General features: G+C 37.5%; 1 protein-coding gene across 7 annotated transcripts in view; it reads right to left on the bottom strand.

The window, feature by feature from the left end:
* UEVLD (UEV and lactate/malate dehyrogenase domains) overlaps positions 1–19449 on the bottom strand; it is a 50630-nt gene that overhangs the window by 26926 nt on the left and 4255 nt on the right. For 4 of the 7 annotated variants that reach the window (XM_077761091.1, XM_077761094.1, XM_077761097.1 and 1 more), the window contains 6 exons: positions 17390–17474; positions 13392–13457; positions 10425–10588; positions 6183–6318; positions 5143–5261; positions 1594–1696 (listed from right to left, as the gene is read on the bottom strand). In XM_077761091.1, the coding sequence (XP_077617217.1) occupies positions 1594–1696; positions 5143–5261; positions 6183–6318; positions 10425–10588; positions 13392–13457; positions 17390–17474 (673 nt within the window). Of the gene's footprint in view, positions 1–1593; positions 1697–5142; positions 5262–6182; positions 6319–10424; positions 10589–13391; positions 13458–17389; positions 17475–19449 lie in introns of those variants that run through there. The other 3 variants (XM_077761093.1, XM_077761095.1, XM_077761096.1) reach the window with 3 other exon arrangements.

The following is a 19449-nucleotide window of genomic DNA, read 5'->3' as shown; positions in this document are numbered from 1 at the left end:
TGATTTTTTTAAAAATATGGTCAGGGGCGCCTGGGTGGCTCTGTTGGTTAAGCATCCAAACTCAGCTCAGGTCATGATCTCACGGTTCGTGGGTTCGTGCCCCACGTCAGACTCTATGCTGAACAGCTAGCTCAGAACCTGGAGCCTGTTTCAGATTTTGTGTTTCCCTCTCTCTCTGACTCTCCCCTGCTCATGCTCTGTCTCTCTCTTTCAGAAATTAATAAAACATTTAAAAATTTTAATAAATAAATAAATAAATATGGTCAAGGAATACAGGGGACCTAAGTAAGGAAAGCCAAGCAAATATAACGTATTACAACTTGACTTCGGCTATAACCTGGTCTACCAGTTTTTTTGATCATGCATCTCTAGTAAAAAAATATTTTTAAGCCCACATCCCCAAATATGGTATTTACCTACATATATGTCTGCACTAATACATTATGTATGTTATAAAATATATGTAAAGTTTTTAATTAAAAAGATGAGATAAAGAATACTTTCCTAACATTTAAACTTTTATTTATTAATGATACAAAATCCTTTTGTTCTTATTAAACCTTATTTTAACAATATATTTTTAGTGAAAGTGATGTGAATTTTTTTAAATCTTGGTTTAACACTTTGCCATACGCCAAGTAGTAGGTCTTATTCCCACTTTACAGATGATAAAACTGAACTTTGAGAAGTCATGTAATCTGACCAATGTCAGAACTATAATGTGGCAGAGCTAGGATGCAAACTCCTATCTAACTCTAAAAACCAATGCTCTTAACCGATATAAGAATAGAAGCAATCAAAGAAAACAAATTTATACTGTAGTGTAAGTCAAAGACAGAATAAATCTTTCTGACAAATCAGAATGCTATTTGCTCATCTGACTCTTCTTAATTTTTTTTCAAGTTTTTATTTTTTTATTCTTAACAGAGAGAGAGTGAGTGTGAGCTGGGGAGGCACAGAGAGAGAGGGAGACACAGAATCCGAAGGAGGTTCCAGGCTCCGAGCTGTCAGCACAGAGCCCCATGTGGGACTTGAACTCACAAACCATGAGATCATGACCTGGGCTGAAGTCAGATGCTCAACCAACTGAGCCACCCAGGCTCCCCTGACTCTTCTTAATTTAATCAATTAGAATCTCTATGAATTAGGTTTAGTCATTCCATTTATGTGAATCTTAGTTTCCCAATTTGTAAAATGAGGAGCTTTGACTAGATGATCCTTAATGTGTTTTTTAGCATTAAAATTCTAAGACTCAAGGCACAGAGGATTTTGGGGGTAGTGAAAAATATGATTATGTCCATATAGATAGATCTGTCCATATCCACAGGATGTACAACACCAAGAGTGAACCCTAATGTAAACTATGCATTTCGGATGATAATCGTGTATCAAGGTAGGTTCATCAATTGTGCCATTCTGGTGGGAGATGTTAACAGGGGAGCCTTCCCATGTGTGGGGGTAAGGGGTATGTGGGAAACTTTTCGTTCAATGTTGCTATGAACTTAAAACTGTTTTAAAAAAATACTAAAACAATCTTAGGACTCAAATACAAGAGCAAGTGAGGCAAAGATGTATTAAGCAGAGTAACCAGACCTTTGCTGATCTCCACATTAGGCAGGTTAAAGATGTCAAGGTCCATCACTCCTCCTTTCGTCTCTTCTGAGAGGTCTAAGAGGACCAGTCTGTCTGCAATGCCCTGTACAGGACAATAACAAAAAGAACATATAACATTACACAAACACAGCTGGTTACTCGATTGAAATTCATTCAGAAAGGAAGCTAAAGGAGAATGCACAGGCCTAATGTCTGTCTTATGAAAGAAAAATAACACAACAGCAATAAATGGGACATGTAAGCAAGAAATTACTATGAGCCTGAGTAATGTAATTCTTTAGGCTTGACTGAAAACTGGGATCTAGCAGCACTTAAAGAAGAAGTCATAGACTGGGATATCCTTTGATGGGACAATGAGTAATAAAGATGACTTGGTGCACTTAATATATTTACTGTCATTCCTGAATTTATGTTTTCATTTTGATGTCACAATTTCCATTCTGAAAGTACTTAAGAGTAATTTTTTTGGCCTGTTTTAGCACCTCATTTCTAGCATGACAGTCATTATTAATGCTAAGTTTCTCTTTAAAAGAAAAAAAAAGGACAATAGCCATAGATTTAAAATAAAATTCTATTATCATGTAGAACTCTCTATCATGTAGAGATCTTGTGGAAAACACTCGGGAGCACCAGGGTGGCTCAGTCGGTTGAGCGTCCAACTTCAGCTCAGAGGTCATGATCTTGTAGTTCATGAGTTCAAGCCCCACATCAGGCTTGCTGCTGTCAGCTCAGAGCCCACTTCAGATCCTCTGTCCTCCTCTCTGTCCCCCCACACTTGGGCTCTCCCCAAAATAAGTAAATATTAAAAAAAAAAAAAAAAGAAAAGGAAAACATTCCATATGCCTGTCGATGGCTCCCTGGGTACCATGTAAATGATGGCATAGAAACTGCTCAGAATCAGGTTACCTTTGTGAAAGGTCCTTTTCTAAATTGGTAAGCGGTTTGAGGATCTTTCCTACATTAGAGTGCAGAGGTACGAATACCAGGGATCTACCAGACTATCAAGCAAAAAGTACAAAACAAAAGCAATAGTACTTAAGTCTGTAACACTGGGCAAGTCACTGAACTTGACCTTACTTCATGGGGTTAAGAGGATTAATTTTGTGACACAGAGCTGGCAGAGAGGAGTCCTCTCTAAACTGTACCTATTAATTTTATTATTGTCAGCCACACTCATAAGACAAAGGTAAGAAAAACCAAAAACAAAACTGTGAGTTCCCATCTTCATTTATGAGACATGCAAAAATCCAAAAGTTAAACATTAGAAGTGTGGGGAAAACAGGCATCCTCACACACTGTGGGCATAAGGATAAACTGGTATAATAATGGGGGATAATTTGTCATGTTCTACCAAAATTTAAAAACACAGTAATTCCTTTGACCCATCTATCTCATTTATAGAAATTATCCTACAAGTTTATTAGTACATGTGTAAAATGATACTAAGTATAAGGTTTTCTTTTAATTTTTTTAACGTTGATTTATTTTTGAGAAAAAGAAACAGAAAGCAAGCAGGGGAGGGGCAAAGAGAGGAGACACAGAATCTGAGCAGGCTCCAGGCTCTGAGCCGTCAGTAAAGCCCAACGTGGGGCTCGAACCCATGAACTATGAGATCATGACCCGAGCTGAAGTCAGACGCTTAACTGACTGAGCCACCCAGGTGCCCCACATAAAAGGTTTTCAAATGACAAGACACAATTTAAATGTCCATGAGTAACAACAGCAGCAATAATGAGGCAGTATAACATAGTGGTTTAGAGAAGAACTTCCCAAGCTTTAAGGGGTCAGCATTTAATAGATCAGTGCAGCACATGGACACAGGGGGTTTTGCTAAAATGCAGATTTGCTTTCATAGGTCTGGGGTGGGGCCTGAGATAATGTAACTCTAAGAAGATCTCAGATGTTGCCAGTGCTGCTGGTCTGAAAGCCACATGCTGATAGTAAAGATTTAGAATACAGGCTCTGTAAATAGACTCCCTCACTTCAAATCCTGCCCCCATTTATTAACAGTGTGACTTTGGGCAAGTTGCGTAATCTCCCTCTGCCTTCCTTTGCAAATTGGCAGTAATGATAATACCTAACCCATAGGGTCGTTGTAAAAATGAGAGTTTAGCTGAGTGCCTGGCACTTAATAGGCATTCAGTAAATGCTAGTTACTGCTGCTACCACCACCACCACTACTGACACTATTTTAAGTACTAGCGTATTGTAATATTTTATATACTGTACCTTGTATCCAAATATTAATGTTTACAAAGAAAAAAAGGGAAAAATTTTCCATTTAGACAGTTTACAAAGGAATACTGACAGTGAGCTTCCAACAGCTGAAGGAACATGACTTTAAGGGGCCTTCTTGTACTTACCAAAACTGAATAAAATTGATAAAACCCTGTATTGATAGGGATGTCAAAAATCAGATTGATGTGCACACTGTTGCGCAGCATGAATTAGTTCTTCCCTTTCGGAAGCACAATCTAGCAATTTGTAGTAAGTGCCATACAGACCATTCATGCCCTGACTTAGTAGTACTGTTTTTGAGCTTATGTACACCTAAAGGAAAATTCAGAGGAGAAAATAAGCAACTGGTAAAGCAATGTTTATGGAAGCATTCTGTCTAGTAACAAAAGAATTGAAAACAATTCAAATTCCAATTAAGAGGGAATAGTATATTCAAATGGAGGGTGGAGAGGAAACTAAGTCAAAAGTTAGCAGATGTTGTTCTGCTGCAGCCAGCTTTTACAATTTTCTAGCTCCCTGGATACACTTTATTTGCTCAAGTAGAACCTATCTCTAAGACATATGTGAGTTTAAAATAAGAAGGGAAGAATTTAGATGGAAAACAATCACATTTTAATAGAAAAAAAAAACTGAAACACCAGCTACCAATGAAACAGAGGGACAGCTATTCTACTGTGGTCTACATCCTGAAGTGACACAGACGTGCTATTCCCATGACTGGGAGGGACCCTGGAGCATCTTCTGAACCTCTCTGAAAGGGAATGTAAGCCTTTCTGCAAATAATTTATATACAAAAGATGTAGTAAAAAAGAGTGATGGAAGAATAAAACAAATTGCATACTAGTATAAAATATCAACTCAGAAACTATGATCCTAAGAGACAGTGGATTAATTACACCAGAAAATGCAATCTTTAAGAAAAAAAAATGTTAATTTTAGAAAAAGCTAAAATTAAGTATTATATTAAATAAGAGTTTAAATAAAGTGGCAGGAGTCAGAAAACACAAAGGAATTTGGGGCCAAGTGGGATGAATGTCACGTTGAGGTTTCCCTTGGATAGCATGATGAGCCGATTGTTCAAGTCACTGTTTTAAAGCCTATTCCATGACTACTAATTAAGAAGCAATATCCCTGATGAGAGCTTTCAGCTTTTTTTTTTTTTTGCTAACTTATTAAATATAAGGCAAAGTGAGGTTTTCCCACATGACAAAATGAAGCCATTATTAAACATAAACTGCTTAAAAGTGTAGCAATATGATAGATGGGTTTATAACCACTGTGCTTACATACCTTTGCTGAGATTGCTAACGTGCAGGCAATTCCCAGTTCTCCACCTCCAACCACAGTAATTTTGTTGACTGTTTTATGCTCATGATTTGCCCAGTTCTTTGAATTTATGTCTGAGACACCTAGAAATAAAAGTGGACTATTATGAGAATTTTAAAACAGTATGAAAAATCTTTTTTAGCATCTAAAAAAAGTACACCATGGTGCTGGTCAAGAAGCACTCAAAAATACCTGAACAAGTGAAATGCAAGAAACACAGGGTTATCATTAAAAATTATACTAAATAGAGGCTACCTCCTTAAAAAGAAAAAAAACCTTTCCAAACATTAAAAAAATATTATATAAGACTAAAAACTAGGATTTCCATAATTCTGAAAAACCTTCTGATTCTTACTGCTCTGGTCTATAATGCAAAAATGTTTAACGTCTTACTGAAGTTTAGAAGCATGGATATTTTGCTTTTTGTTCAATGAGAAACACTAGAATCATAGATATTTCTGGTCCAATATTTTGAATGAGGCAAAAAGCCACATAAAAGTATAATGAAAAAGGCTTGGGGTCATTAATATATATCAAATGATTTTGAACAAAACAGTAATTATTTTATCTGTCAGTAGAAAGGTAATTCTTTTACATTTAAAAGCATACTCATTAGAACTATATGGTAACACTTACCCTGATAGCTGTGTAGAAATTTTTGATTCAATACAGATATATACAGATATGTGAATCTATTTCCTTATAGAAATCTAATAGCAGCAGGTGCCTGGATGGCTCAGTTGGTTTAGAGTCAGACTCTTGATTTCAGCTCAGGTCATGTTCTTATGGTTTGTGGGATCGAGCCCCATATCAGGTTCTGAGCTGACAGGCGAAGCCTGCTTGAGATCCTCTCTCTCTCTCTCTGCCCCTCCCCTGCTTGTGCTCTCTCTCTCAAAATAAATATTTTTTTTAAAAAAAAGAAAAAGAAATCAAATAGCAGAGAGTAAATGAGATTAGTGAGAAATTATAAGCTCATAACTCTCTGATTAACAAAAAATACAAACCTTCAGTGATTTTTGCAATATAGGCCAGCAAGTCTACCTGCCGTGCCTCATCAGATGATGGTAAAGAATACAGGGGAAGTTCCTCTTGAAACTTGGCGATCATTTCTTTAATTAATCCAACAATGACAGATTTAGGCTGCAGAATACACACAGGGGAAAGGTTATGCAAAAATTTTGCTAAAGGATACTACCTTATTAACCTATGCACTGTTATCGAGTTAACCTAAAAAAAGTTTTGCATTGTGCTCGTTTTTGAAACTTATCATACAAATTATATGATACTTTTAACTGAAAAATTACTTAATTCTTTTAAATGGAAAGTAGAGAAATGCTAATCCACGTCTCCAAAAGATGGGAAAATAGCATGACTACCTATGTTCAGGAACAGTCTTTTTTTGTACTTTCTATTTTGAAGTAATTGCAGACTTATAGAAAAATAATACAAAAATAGTACAAAGAATATTCATATACTCTTCACTGAGATAACTCAAATGTTAACATTTTAACACATATATTTTCTCAGTCTCTGTCCCTCTACATATTTTTCTGAACAAACGAGAATAAATTGCAGATCCGATACCTTTTCACCCCTAAATACTGTAGTGTGTATTTTCTAAAAGAAAAAAAAAAACCCCACAACATTCTCCTATATAAGCATTATCAAATCAGAAAAGTGACACTGATAAAATATCTAATTTAGTGCTGTTTCTTTTAATTTATTAAGCAAACTTAGTAAAATCCACTTAACCTCTCTGAGCAATATGAATAATAAATCCCAAGTGGCTATTATGAGAAACAAATGCATGCAAACATATGCTGTGAGTATAAAATATTTATTTATTATTATTAAAAATATTTAGCAGTTTGCTTATTTTAAAAAGACTTTGGTGTGCCTGGGTGGCTTAGTCGGTTAAGCATCTGACTTCGGCTCAGGTCATGATGTCAATGTTCATGGGTTCGAGCCCTGCATTGGGTTCTGTGCTAGCAGCTCAGAGCCTGGAGCCTGTTTCAGATTCTGTGTCTCCCTCTTTCTCTGCCCCTCCACCACTCATGCTCTATCTCTCAAAAATAAATAAACATAAAAATTAAAAAAAATTTTTTTAAAGGCTTTAATTTCTCAGAGTCTGAAAGTTTCATTACTTATATATTAAGAGGATGAAGCTATTAGGATCAAAAGCTCAAACACCTTTAAAGACCAAGCAGGTAACGTGTAAAGTTGGCAAGTAGAAGAACATTTGGGGAGATGGTTATTGTGACAAATTGGAAAGACTATACATACAGGCATTCAAATTCATATTAAGAGCAAAACAAAAAAAACCACTTTGCTATTCAACAAAACTCTGTAGGTCTAACAGCACAGTGAATTTCTTAGGGAAAACATCTGCAATCTTTGGCCTAGACAGCCTCTAGATTCCTTCCAGCTCCAAAATTCTATGTAATTCTACTACATAATTGTAATTCCAACTACATGAGGAACTTAAAGTTACTGTAGTGCTTTAATAATAGGGCAAGTTAAATAACATAATGTCTTCTTTAGTTTCAGCTTAAAAAAAAAAGAATAGTTTTAGCTTATAAGAAGCTCAGAATAGTAAAGTGAAATCAATACTGTCTCAACTGAAATCAAACACAACCCCAACTAGGTTAATAGGGCTATCTCTAAGTATTTACTAAACAAACAAAGAGAAATAAAAAGAGATGCCAATGAAAATCAGAAAAATGAAACTGGAAAGATGAATTCCCACAACAGGGGACAGATGTCAAAATACTGTTTGAGGAGAGCTGGGGGAAAAAAAAGAAGGGTAAAAATGGATGAAGGAGATAAACAATTTAAAAAAAGAGTATATATGATCAATATATGAAAAAGACCTCAATTTCTCAAATAATCAAAAAACTAACCATTAAAGTATCATTTTTGTCCCTCCAATGGATAAATTTTTATTATGCCCTATTTATCACATTAAACTGGCAATTTTATTTAATAAAATCATCACATAATGCAAACAATGTACAAATTCATAAAGTAAAAGGTCAATGTTCTCACACCTAAACTCCACCACCAACCACTTGGTGTGTATCCCTTCTTTTATTTCTTCTTCTTTTTTTAAAAAAAATTTTAATGTTTATTTTTGAGAGACAGAGAGCAAGCAGGGGAGGGACAGAAAGAGAGAGAGAGAGAGAGAGAGACACACACAGAATCTGAAGCAGGCTCCAGGCTCAGAGCTGTCAGCACAGAGTCTGATGCGGGGCTCGAACTTACAAATTGTGAGCTGAAGTCAGACGCTTAACCACCTGAGCCACCCAGGTGCCCCTTTTTTTTCTTTTTAAAGGTTTTACGGGGCGCCCGGGTGGCTCAGTCGGTTAAGTGTCCAACTTCAGCTCAGGTCATGATCTCACGGTTCATGGGTTCAAGCTCTGTGTCAGTCTCTGTGCTGACAGCTTGCTCAGAGCCTGGAGCCTGTTTCGGATTCTGTATCTCCTTCTCTCTCTGCCCCTCCCCTACTCAAACTCTGTCTCACTCTATCTCTCAAAAATAAATAAATGTAAAAAAATTTTTTTTAAGGTTTTACATATACGAAAAATAGAGAAAACTGTAAAAACAAAGTCAAACATGTCCATGATTGCACACCTTTTTACAGGACGTATATAAAATAAAAACTGATAACCCTAACACCATCCTTTACTCCAACCTCACTTGACTCGACATCTTCTGGCCCTTCAGGGATCCCTGGTCCTCCTGCCCTACAATTTTCTGGGTACATATAAATATATTATAAATTATCCTTTCATAAAGATCTTAATTACTTATAAAAATGAGAACATATTGTACATCCTTGTAAGTAAATATATAGAGATAAGCAAAGGTTTGTTTTGCTTTAATGATAATACCTTCTGTTTAGAGCAAGAGTGCTGGAAAACTGGTATTCTACACCGATTTCAAGTGACCTTCTGGAGGCCAATTTGGCAATGTATAAGAATAGCCTTCAAAACATTTATAAACTTTGATCCAGTAATTCCATTCCTAGAGACTTATCATTAGAAAATGATTAAATATTTATAATATACACACATTTATGTTTACATATATTTATATTTAAGGATGCTCACCATTAAATTTCTAACAAGAAAGCAATTTGTGAATATATTATGCTAGATCATCAAGCAACCAATTAAAGACCATGTATTTTGAGCAGACTATTTAACATGAGATGTGCTCAATATAATGGTAGATGAAAATACAGAAAACAAAACTGTATAATGTGAGAACTTGTAAAGCAAATAAACTAGTCACATATATAATTGTGAATGTATTTTTAAAACTTAGTGCTCAGTTAAAACAAAACATGTAATAGAAAATTATGTACAGTATGATTCAATTTACATAAAGGTCAAAAACACGCAAAAGTTTAAATACATTCTTTTTTTCTTTAAGTTTTTATTTAGTTATTTTGGGGAGGAACAAATGAGTGTAGAGCAGAGACAGAGAGAGAGACAGAGAGAGAGAGACAGAGAGAGAGACAGAGAGAAAGAGAGAGAGAATCCCAAGCAGGCTCTCCATTGTCAGTGCAGAGCCAAATGCAGGGCATGATCTCACTGTGAGATCATAACCTGAGCCAAAGTTGGATACTTAACCAACGGAGTCACCAGGGCACTCCCAAAACTATATACAAATATATATATTACATAAAAATCTTTAATAAGGAGAGACTAGGAAGTAATGCCCAATATCTTGCTAGTAGCTTTTCATGTGCTTTATAAGCAGTAAACAACTATAAAAAGAGGGAGCCAATAATAGTTGGCTCCAGACCTGGAGAGAGTGCTTCATGCAGGTTGTGGTCTGTCACTGGGGTTTGGGAACTTGAGTGACTCTAGGGAGCTCAATTTAAAATTACTTTTAAAGGGGCACCTGGGGCGCAGTCGGTTGGGCGTCCGACTTTGGCTGAGGTCATAATCTTGCAGTTTGTGAGTCTGAGCCCCACGCTGGCTCTGGGCTGACAGCTCAGAGCCTGGAGCCTGCTTCTGATTCTGTGTCTCCCTCTCTCTCTGTCCCTTGCCTGTTCACACTCTGTCTCTCTCTCTGTGTCTCAAAACTAAATAAATATTTTTAAAAAGTTAAAAAAAATTACTTTTAAAGACCATATGAGGAGTATCATTAAAAGAAAATTTGCTTATTTGTACCATTAGGATAAAGATAAATACCCAGAAAAATAAAAACTTTTACAAGAAAATCCAAATTGATCTTACGTGGCTCCAGTTTTGAAGATAGGGCAAGTATATTCTGCCTTGAGCATCCACATGTTTTCCAACTGAGACACCCATATTTGCAGTTGGCTTTAAGAAGCAAATGGGGGGAGCAAAAGGGTGGGAATCCAAAATCCATAAACGAATTGGTATGTTATATGTATTACCTATTTGAGACAAAATAAACACATCTTCAAACAATGACGAAGCATATACATTATACTTATGGCACAGCCAGGTGGCATTTTAAGACCTGTAGCCTAGTCAAGTGTATATATAAAGGATTTACATAAATCGAGGCCTACTTCTCCATTTGTATATTCCCATTAAATCACCAGCATAATATCTGAAGAAATTTAATTAAGACATTGGCCAGCTCATCCAATTCAGTCCAATAAATATTTACAGGACCTACTGTACCAGGAGTCTGGGATACAGCGTATTTGCCCCACCCAAGCACAGCTATTATACCTTTCTTAAAAGGTAGTGGATACTTCTATTTTTATACTTATTCTGCATTGAGGTTATTTACCTACAGATCTGTATCTCTCTTCACACTGTAAATGTCCAGAGGGTTAGGTATTATTCATTTCTATTTCCCCACACCACGTATAGAGCCTAATATACTGACTGCTCAATAAAGGTTTCCTATATGCATAAGAATAGTGAATGAGGGGCTCCTGGGTGGCTCAGTCGGTTAAGCGTCGGACTTCGGCTCAGGTCATGATCTCACGGGTTTGTGGGTTCAAGCCCCGTGCTGGGCTCTGTGCTGACAGCTAGCTCAGAGCCTGGAGCCTGTTTCGGATTCTGTGTCTCCCTCCTTCTCTGACCGTTCCCTGCTCATGGTCTCTCTCTCTCTCTCAAAACTAAATAAAAACATTTAAAAAAAAAAGAATAAGTGAATGAATAAACACATGAAAAATTAATGCATTAACAAAGATGAATTTGACACATTTGATACTGACCCTCAAACTGCTCATGAACTATCATCAAGCTGGGTTAGATACACAGAACTTAGAGCTGAAGAGAACCTAAGCGTCACCCTGTCTGGTGGTTCTTAAATCTCAGCGTACTGACAGACAGGAACTTGAGGGCATGATCTCCCAGCCACACACGTGTAATGTCATGACTACCGAGAGCAAATACCCCTGACGGCTCTGGCTGCCAGGAAGCCCAAATTTAAGACCTAATAAAAATGTAAAAACTAAACTTAAACTATGAATCTCATCAATTCCATTAGCTGTATTTATTGCATCTCCTGAGAGTCACTCTTGCGTTCATAGTCTTACTGCCTGGGAAACAGGTCTGAGTAAAGTGCTCTAGGCAGCCAGAAAAGAGACTGAGAGCTTGGTAGGAGAGGAACAAGGAGGAAAATAAAAATCACTTCTGCAATTTCTGCAGAGCCCAGCTCACTGCTATCTCCTTTCATCTCCAACCATATTCCTATGTATAGAAACCAAACTGAATTCCTATGCATTTCCTGTGCCAAAGGGGTTGCCATGGTGGGACACAGCCAGGCAGAATAAAACATGAGTGAACCTCAGGCAGTAAGTGATCACGGAGGAGCAGAAATTAAGAAGGGTTGGGGCACCTGGGTGGCTTAGTCGGTTAAGCGTCCGACTTTCGCTTAGGTCATGATCTCGCGGTTCGTGGGTTTGAGCCCCACGTCGGGCTCTGTGCTGACTGCCAGCTCAGAGCCTGGAGCCTGTTTCAGAGTCTGTGACTCCCTCTCTCTCTGACCCTCCCCTGCTCACGCTGTCTCTCTCTCTCTCTCCTGGAAATAAATAAAACATTAAAAAAAAAAAATTAAAAAAAAAAGAAATTAAGAAGGGTTGGTTAACAGTCTAGGACTACCATAATGCAGTACCTACTCTGAAAAAAGTGCCCCCAAATACAGCTTCTTGGTGTCTTCTGGGCAGTGTATTTTCATAATACAGTGCTGAGTTTTTTGTAAAGGAGCAAATTCCACTGTTCTCTCCCCATTTGTTTTCGGGTCCTCCTCATCCCTTTTTCAGTGTACCTCCGTGTCAAATGCTCAGCATATTCATTTATTACTAAGCCCCTTCGGTCAGTAACCAAGTGAACAAACTCAACCATTCAACAAATACTTACCATGTATTTTCTATAAACACAGCACTATGTATTAGTGGTTTGGGATATTAACCCTCTTGGGATTATATGCCAGGAAGAGATTTTTAATGGTGGAATTTCACGCGTCGCAGCAGAGAAATCTATTAGAACCACAGCTTCACTGGTGTTCTTCACATCATACTATATAAGCAAGTCACCTATGATACCTCTCTGAAAGGTTAGTCCTGTTGAACACTGATGGAAGTACGCTTGGACAAGCTAGAAGGGGAAATAGTGATTTTTTTTTGGGGGGGGGCAAACACTTAGCTATCACTGGAGAGCTGTCAGATCACTTGAAAGTATGTCTCTTTCTTTAAGCTTTCATGGCCCTAAATTTCCTACTGGAGTTTCAAGTTATAATCTGATACTGGCTGTGTGGTCTTAGGTAAATCACTTGACCAGGCTAAGACTGAGTTTCACCCACAGAATGGGGCATCATACAGAGGGAAACGGAGAGGATCAAAACATTGCCGTAATGGAGAAGAAGGAGTGATCCTTGGATTTTGCTTTGGGAAACAAAGAGAACTCCCCATAAGCTCAGGCCTGGGTCTGTGTAGGGGCCCAAGGCAGGCTGCCCCAAGATGGGCCACTTTGGCACAAAGGTTATTTTGAGTTAAAAGTAATCAAAACCTCAGAGATGCAGGAAAACTGAATTGAATTTGTTGATATTAATCTCAGCCACCTTGAATGGGATGGCATTCTGCTATTTGCAGTAAGGTTCTGTATACATCATATTAAATGTGAAAATACTTTGCGAATGTTACGGGACTAAACAAATGTAAGTTCTTGTTAAACTGCTCTTTTATAAAATTCCCACATTTTCTCAATTTGTACACTTACCCTGGTACATCACAGGAATAGTGCCAGTGAAATTCAGCAGGTCTTTCTGGGAACTATCTTTGAACACTGAAAGAAAAATTTAAAAAAGCCCCCAAATGTACACTCAAAAGTATAAAAAACCGTATGAAAGTCTGCACATGCACATACATACATACAGAAGCACACCTGATTTCCAAGGTTCATCATCTAGGAATCTGTAACTATGTTGACAAGGGGAAATTACTAGATACTGTTTTCTTAGAAAGCCAAGAGGATAGCTGAAAGCACAGAGGGGCTGGATACAGAAATTCCAGGTTCTAGACCTACTTTCCCCACTTAGACACATGTAGCATTTGGTTACTTCAATCTCTTTGACCTTCAGTTTCATTGTCTATAAAATAAAGATAGCCAAGACTACATCATAAAGTTGTTGTAAGGATCAAATGTGATAATGTGAAAACATATTTAAGAAGTTTGGGGCTATAGGGGCACCTAGGTAGCCTGGCTGGTTGAGCGTCTGACTTTAGCTTAGGTCATGATCTCGTGGTTTGTAAGATCGAGCCCCATATCAGGCTAGCTGCTGTCAGTGCAGAGCCTCCTTCAGATCCTGTCTCCCTCTCTCTGCCCTTCCCCAGCTTGAGCAAGAGCTCCCTCTCTCTTAAAAATAAACATATAAAAAAAAAGTTTAGGACTATAAAATTCAGGGACATTATCAAATAATTGTCACATATAACAAATCAATTATAATCACTTTCAGATACCAGACTACAACTTTATAATCTTAAGATTTTATAATTTTATAATCTTTAGATGTAATTAAGAAAAAAAATGTTAGCTTTATTTTTCTTTAAGTTTATTTATTTTGAGAGAGAGAGAAAGAGAGAGAAAGAGAGAGTGCCCAGAAGCAGGGCAGGGCAGAGAGAGAGGAAAAGAGAGAATCACAAGCTGACAGCACAGAGCCCAATGTGGGCTTGAACTCACTAATCGTGAGATCATGGCTTGAGTGGAAATTAAGAGTCTGTGGCTCAACTGACTGAGTCACCCAGGTGCCTCTGTAACTTTCATTTTGGTTTCACTTTTCTTATTTATTTATGGCTTAAATAAATAAGATATTNGTACTGAATCACTAAATTGTACACCTGAAACTAATATTACATTGTATGTTAACAGGAATTTAAATAAAAAATTTAAAAGAAAAAATACTTTATTGATTTTGTTAATGTTAAAAGTATATATGCTTTTAGAAACCTACTAAGTTACTGAAACATGAACTAAAGTGTAAGACTCAACCATAATTCCTTTACAGAAAGATAGCATATTCCTCTGAAGCCCTTTTTAAAGGTTTTACTTTTAAAAGTTTACTTCATAAACTTTTGGGGTGCCTGGGTGGCTCAGTCAGTGGGTGGCTCGGTCAGTTGAGTGTCCAACTTCAGCTCAGGTCATGATCTCTCATGGTTTGTGGGTCTGAGCTCCACACCAGGCTCTGTGCTGATAGCTCAGAGCCTAAAGCTGGCTGTAGATTCTGTGTCTCCCTTTCTCTCTCTGCCCCTTTACCACTTGCACACACACTCTCTCTCTCTGTCTCTCAAAAATAAACATTAAAGGGGAACCTGGGTGGCTCAGTTGGTTAAGCATCTGACTTCGGCTCAGGTCACAATCTCATGGTTCATGAGTTTGAGTCTGGCATCCAGCTCTGTGCTGATAGCTTGGAGCCCGGAGCCTGCTTCAGATTCTGTGTCTCCCTCTTTCTCTGCCCCTCCACTGCTCACATTCTGTCTCTCTCTCTCAAAAATAAACTTTTTTTAAAATATGAAACTGTATCACATAGTCTGTTCCGTGAACTTTTTATTTAATTCATTCATTTTTATTCTCTTTTGATTCCTAATGTAAATAACAGAATTGCTATATTTAAGTTTTATTTTGAAATTGTTCTTTTGATTTTATCTTACCTCACAGCTTGGGTTGTAAAAAATATGTAAGATAATATAGATAAAACATGTGGAAACATATCTGGCATTCAACAAAAAGTAGCTGTTATATCCCTTAGCCCACGCATTTATGCAGCATGGTATAATGAGGTGCTGATCAAGATACGCCAGTCACAGATGGGCTAGAACTTAATAATTCCTTCCACATGTGAAATTAGCTATCCCCAAGGAATACTTTAAGAATGCCTCAAAATTTCTAATCTATAAATCTGAATTAGATACATTTCTTGACTCAACTAATTCTAACATAAAACATACCCATGTAGAATAAACAAGTTTTTGAAAACTGTGTGTTTGGACTAATTTGTGGGTCCTAAGATCAATTTTGTGAATCTCAAACAGCATTTGTTTTTAAATGAAATGGAATGGAACAGAAAATGTCAGAGTGTGCACAGTATTTCAGTTAGGTGTCTATGGAGTCAGGATATAAAATGCATTAAAAAATTGTTTTAAATGTTTACTTATTTTTGAGAGAGAGAGAGAAACAGAGACAGAGTCTGAGTGGGGGAGGGGCAGAGACAGAGGGAGACACAGAATCTGAAGCAGGCTCTAGGCTCCGGGCTGTCAGCACAGAGCCCGATGAGGGGCTCAAACCTACAATCCGTTAAATCATGACCTGAGCCGAAGCCAGACATTCAACCGACTGAGCCACCCAGGGACCCCTAAAATTCATTTTCAAAGCATGGTTTGTGGTCAGAAATTTTAAAAGACAATGAAGTAAAATCTTTCTTCCATAAGTGGATAAGATAACTAAAACTTTTATTATTATTAATAATTCAGACTCAACCATTTATGTGGTAGGCAGAACCAGGAACCTGTGAATATATTACCTTGCATGGCAAAGAGACATTTTAGATGCAATTAAGTTAAGAATCCTGTGATAGGGAAATTATCCTATATTATTGGAGTAAGCCTAAACTAATCCCATCGGTCCTTGACAGCAGAGATACAACTATAGAAGAATGGTCAGAGACATGCAACACTGCTAGCTTTGAAGATGGAGGAAAGAGATCACAAGCTAAAGAACGTGGGTAACCTTTAGAAACTAAAAAGGGCAAGGAAGTGGGCGCCTGGGTGGCTCAGTTAGTTAAACGTCCAACTTGGCTTCAGGTCACGATCTTGCGGTCTGCGGGTTCAAGCCCTGCGTCAGGCTCTGTGCTGACAGCTCAGAGCCTGGAGCCTGTTTCAGATTCTGTGTTTCCCTCTCTCTCTGCCCCTCCCCAGCTCGTGCTCTGTCTCTGTGTCAAAAATAAATAAACGTTAAAAAATTAAAAAATAAATAAATAAAATTAAAAAGGCAAGGAGGGACGCCTTGGTGGATCAGTCAGTGGAACATGTGACTCTTGATCTTGAGGTGGTGAGTTCAAGCCCCACCTTGTATGTAAAGATTACTAAAAGAAATACATAAACTAAAAAAAATTTAGTAATAATAAAGGCAAAGAATTAGATTCTCTGCCAGAGCCTCCAGAACGGAATTAAGACCTGCAAACACTCTGATTTTAGTCTAAACGTCTAACCTAAAGAGACGTGTTGGACTTCTAGCCTACAGAACTCTAAGACAGTAAACTTGCGCTTTTTTAAGCTACTAATAAATTTATACTGATTGGTTGTTGTTGTTTGTTTATTTATACTAAAGTATAATTAACACACAATGTTACATTAGTTTCAGATGTATAATATAACGATTCAGCAATTCTACACATTTCTCAGTGCTCATCAAGGTAAGTGATCCCCTTTCTCTCTCTTCACCTCTTTCTCTCTTTCACTCATCCAGCCTCCCACCTCCCCTCTGGCAACCACCAGTTTGTTTTTTGTATTTAAGCCTGGACACTTTTGCTAACTTGTGATGGCAGCAACAGAAAACTAATACAATATAAGTTGTATTAGCTTAAATTTCCTCAGAAACCACAGGTTGCAAAGTATAGTTCAAAATCAGGGGATAAAGGAGAGAAATGAGAAATTATAATTATGTAGCTCTCTAAGAATAATTAACAATTTACTGTAGTTAATACTAGAGGTTATGACTCTTACCATAGGTGTCCATGGAATATCTGAAATGTGGGAAAAACATATTTACGTTCTTTAGTTCTTCCACAGTTAGATCTCTGAACTTGTACTGAAAAGAGAAAGGTGAGAACAGAGTAAGAACCAAGCTACGAGCAGCAGAGCAATTACAATGAACACTGAACAGAACACCATGTGCTAGGTCCCGGGCTCTGAGTTTTATGAACATGGATAGTATGTGATTTACTCGTTTTAATAATGACCCCACGAAGTAAGTAGCAGGGCTTATGACTAAAAAGCTAGAGAATCACAATAACTTGCTGACTTAGATAGTTAAAGACTGAAGCCAGAGCTCAAACTCTGGACCTGGGCCTTGCATCACTAAATCAAACTAAATCTCCGAATACCTCCTGAAAGCTTAAGAAATAGGGCAGGGGCACCACCCCTGTCACCGCTGTTTAAGATCCAAGGCTCATTCTTGAATACCTCCCTCAAGGATTGAGACACCTTCAGTTCCCCTCCTAAACCTCCTGGCGCTGCATCCTGGGTTTCAAAGGGAGAACAGACAGCATTCAAGGGTTTGCAGTCAAGTCGAGTGAACCGCCTCCTCATTCATCCAGATGTACTCCCGCAAATACTACCTCAGCAAAAGCATTTAACTTCTTTGAACTGATTTCCTTGTTTGCAAAGAGAAAGAGCCGCCTCCTAGACTTGTGCTGAAGATTAAATGAAGGAAAGAAGAAGTATGTTTAGAATCTCTTATCAATCTCAAAATGAATTTGAGGAAACAATTACATCTGCAATAGTATGAAAATGAAAACACTACTTAGAGATAATTTGAATGACAGTATGTAAAACTTAGTGTAAAAGGTAAAAAACATTGTTGAAAGAAATTAGTGTATATCTAAGTAAAAGAAAACCATCCCTTGTTAATAGATCAGAAGACTTCCTATCGTTAAGATGGCAATATTCCCCAACAGATTCAATAATCAACAATCCTTACCTATACCCCAACTGGCTTTTGTTTGTTTGCAAAAATTTACAAGCCATACTTGAAATTCAAAAAATTAAAAATAGAATTACCCTATGACCTAGCAACTGCACTAGTAGGTATTTATCCAAAGGATACAGGAGTGCTGATTCATAGGGGCACATGCACCCCAATGTTTATAGCAGCACTCTCAACAATAGCCAAATTATGAAAGAGCCCAAATGTTCATCAATTGATGAATGGATAAAGAAGATGTGGTAAATATATACAATGGAATATTACTCAGCCATCAAAAAGAATGAAATCTTGCCATTTGTAACAATGTGGATGGAACTAGAGCGTATTATGCTAAGCAAAATAAGTCAGTCAGAGAAAGACAAATATCATATAATTTCACTCATATGTGGAATTTAAGAAACAAAACAAATGAACATAGGGGAAGGGAAGGAAAAATAAGATAAAAACAAAGAGGGAAGCAAACCATAAGAAACTCTTAAAGGCAGAGAACAAACTGAGGGTTGCTGGTGGGGTGGTGGGTGGGGGGATAGGCTAAAAGGAAGGCACTTGTTAGGATGAGCACTGGGTGTCCTAAGTAAGTGATGAATCACTGGGTTCTACTCTGGAAACCAATACTACACTGTATGTTAACTAACTTGAATTTAAATAAATTTTTAAGAATTCAGATGGAAATGCAAGAGACAGCATAGCCAAAAACAATCTTGCAAAAGATCAGAAGAGTTGGAGGATGCATACTATAATTAAAAGACTGGCTACAGTAAAAACACAGAAAATAGCAAGTATGGGAAAGGATGTGAAGAAGTCAGAACCCCTGTATATATAAGCCAATGTGCTGGTGGAAAAATGGTACAGCACTTTGGAAAAGTCTGGCAGTCCTTCAAAAGATAAAGCATAGAGCTACTGCATGACCAGCAATTCCACTGAGGTACATAACCAAGAGGAGTGGAAACAGATGTCCACACAAAACCATGTGCACTACTGTTCAAAGAAGCATTATTTCTAATAGCCAAGAAGTGAAAACAAGCCAAATCTCCATCAACTGATGAATGGATAAATAAAATGTAATAGATCCACAAAA

This window comes from Crocuta crocuta, unplaced genomic scaffold, assembly GCF_008692635.1.
Source record: "Crocuta crocuta isolate KB4526 unplaced genomic scaffold, BGI_CrCroc_1.0 scaffold233, whole genome shotgun sequence".
Taxonomy (NCBI): Eukaryota; Metazoa; Chordata; class Mammalia; order Carnivora; family Hyaenidae; genus Crocuta; species Crocuta crocuta.
The sequence above is the reverse complement of the archived record's forward strand: the minus strand, read 5'-3'. Positions and strand labels throughout refer to the sequence as shown.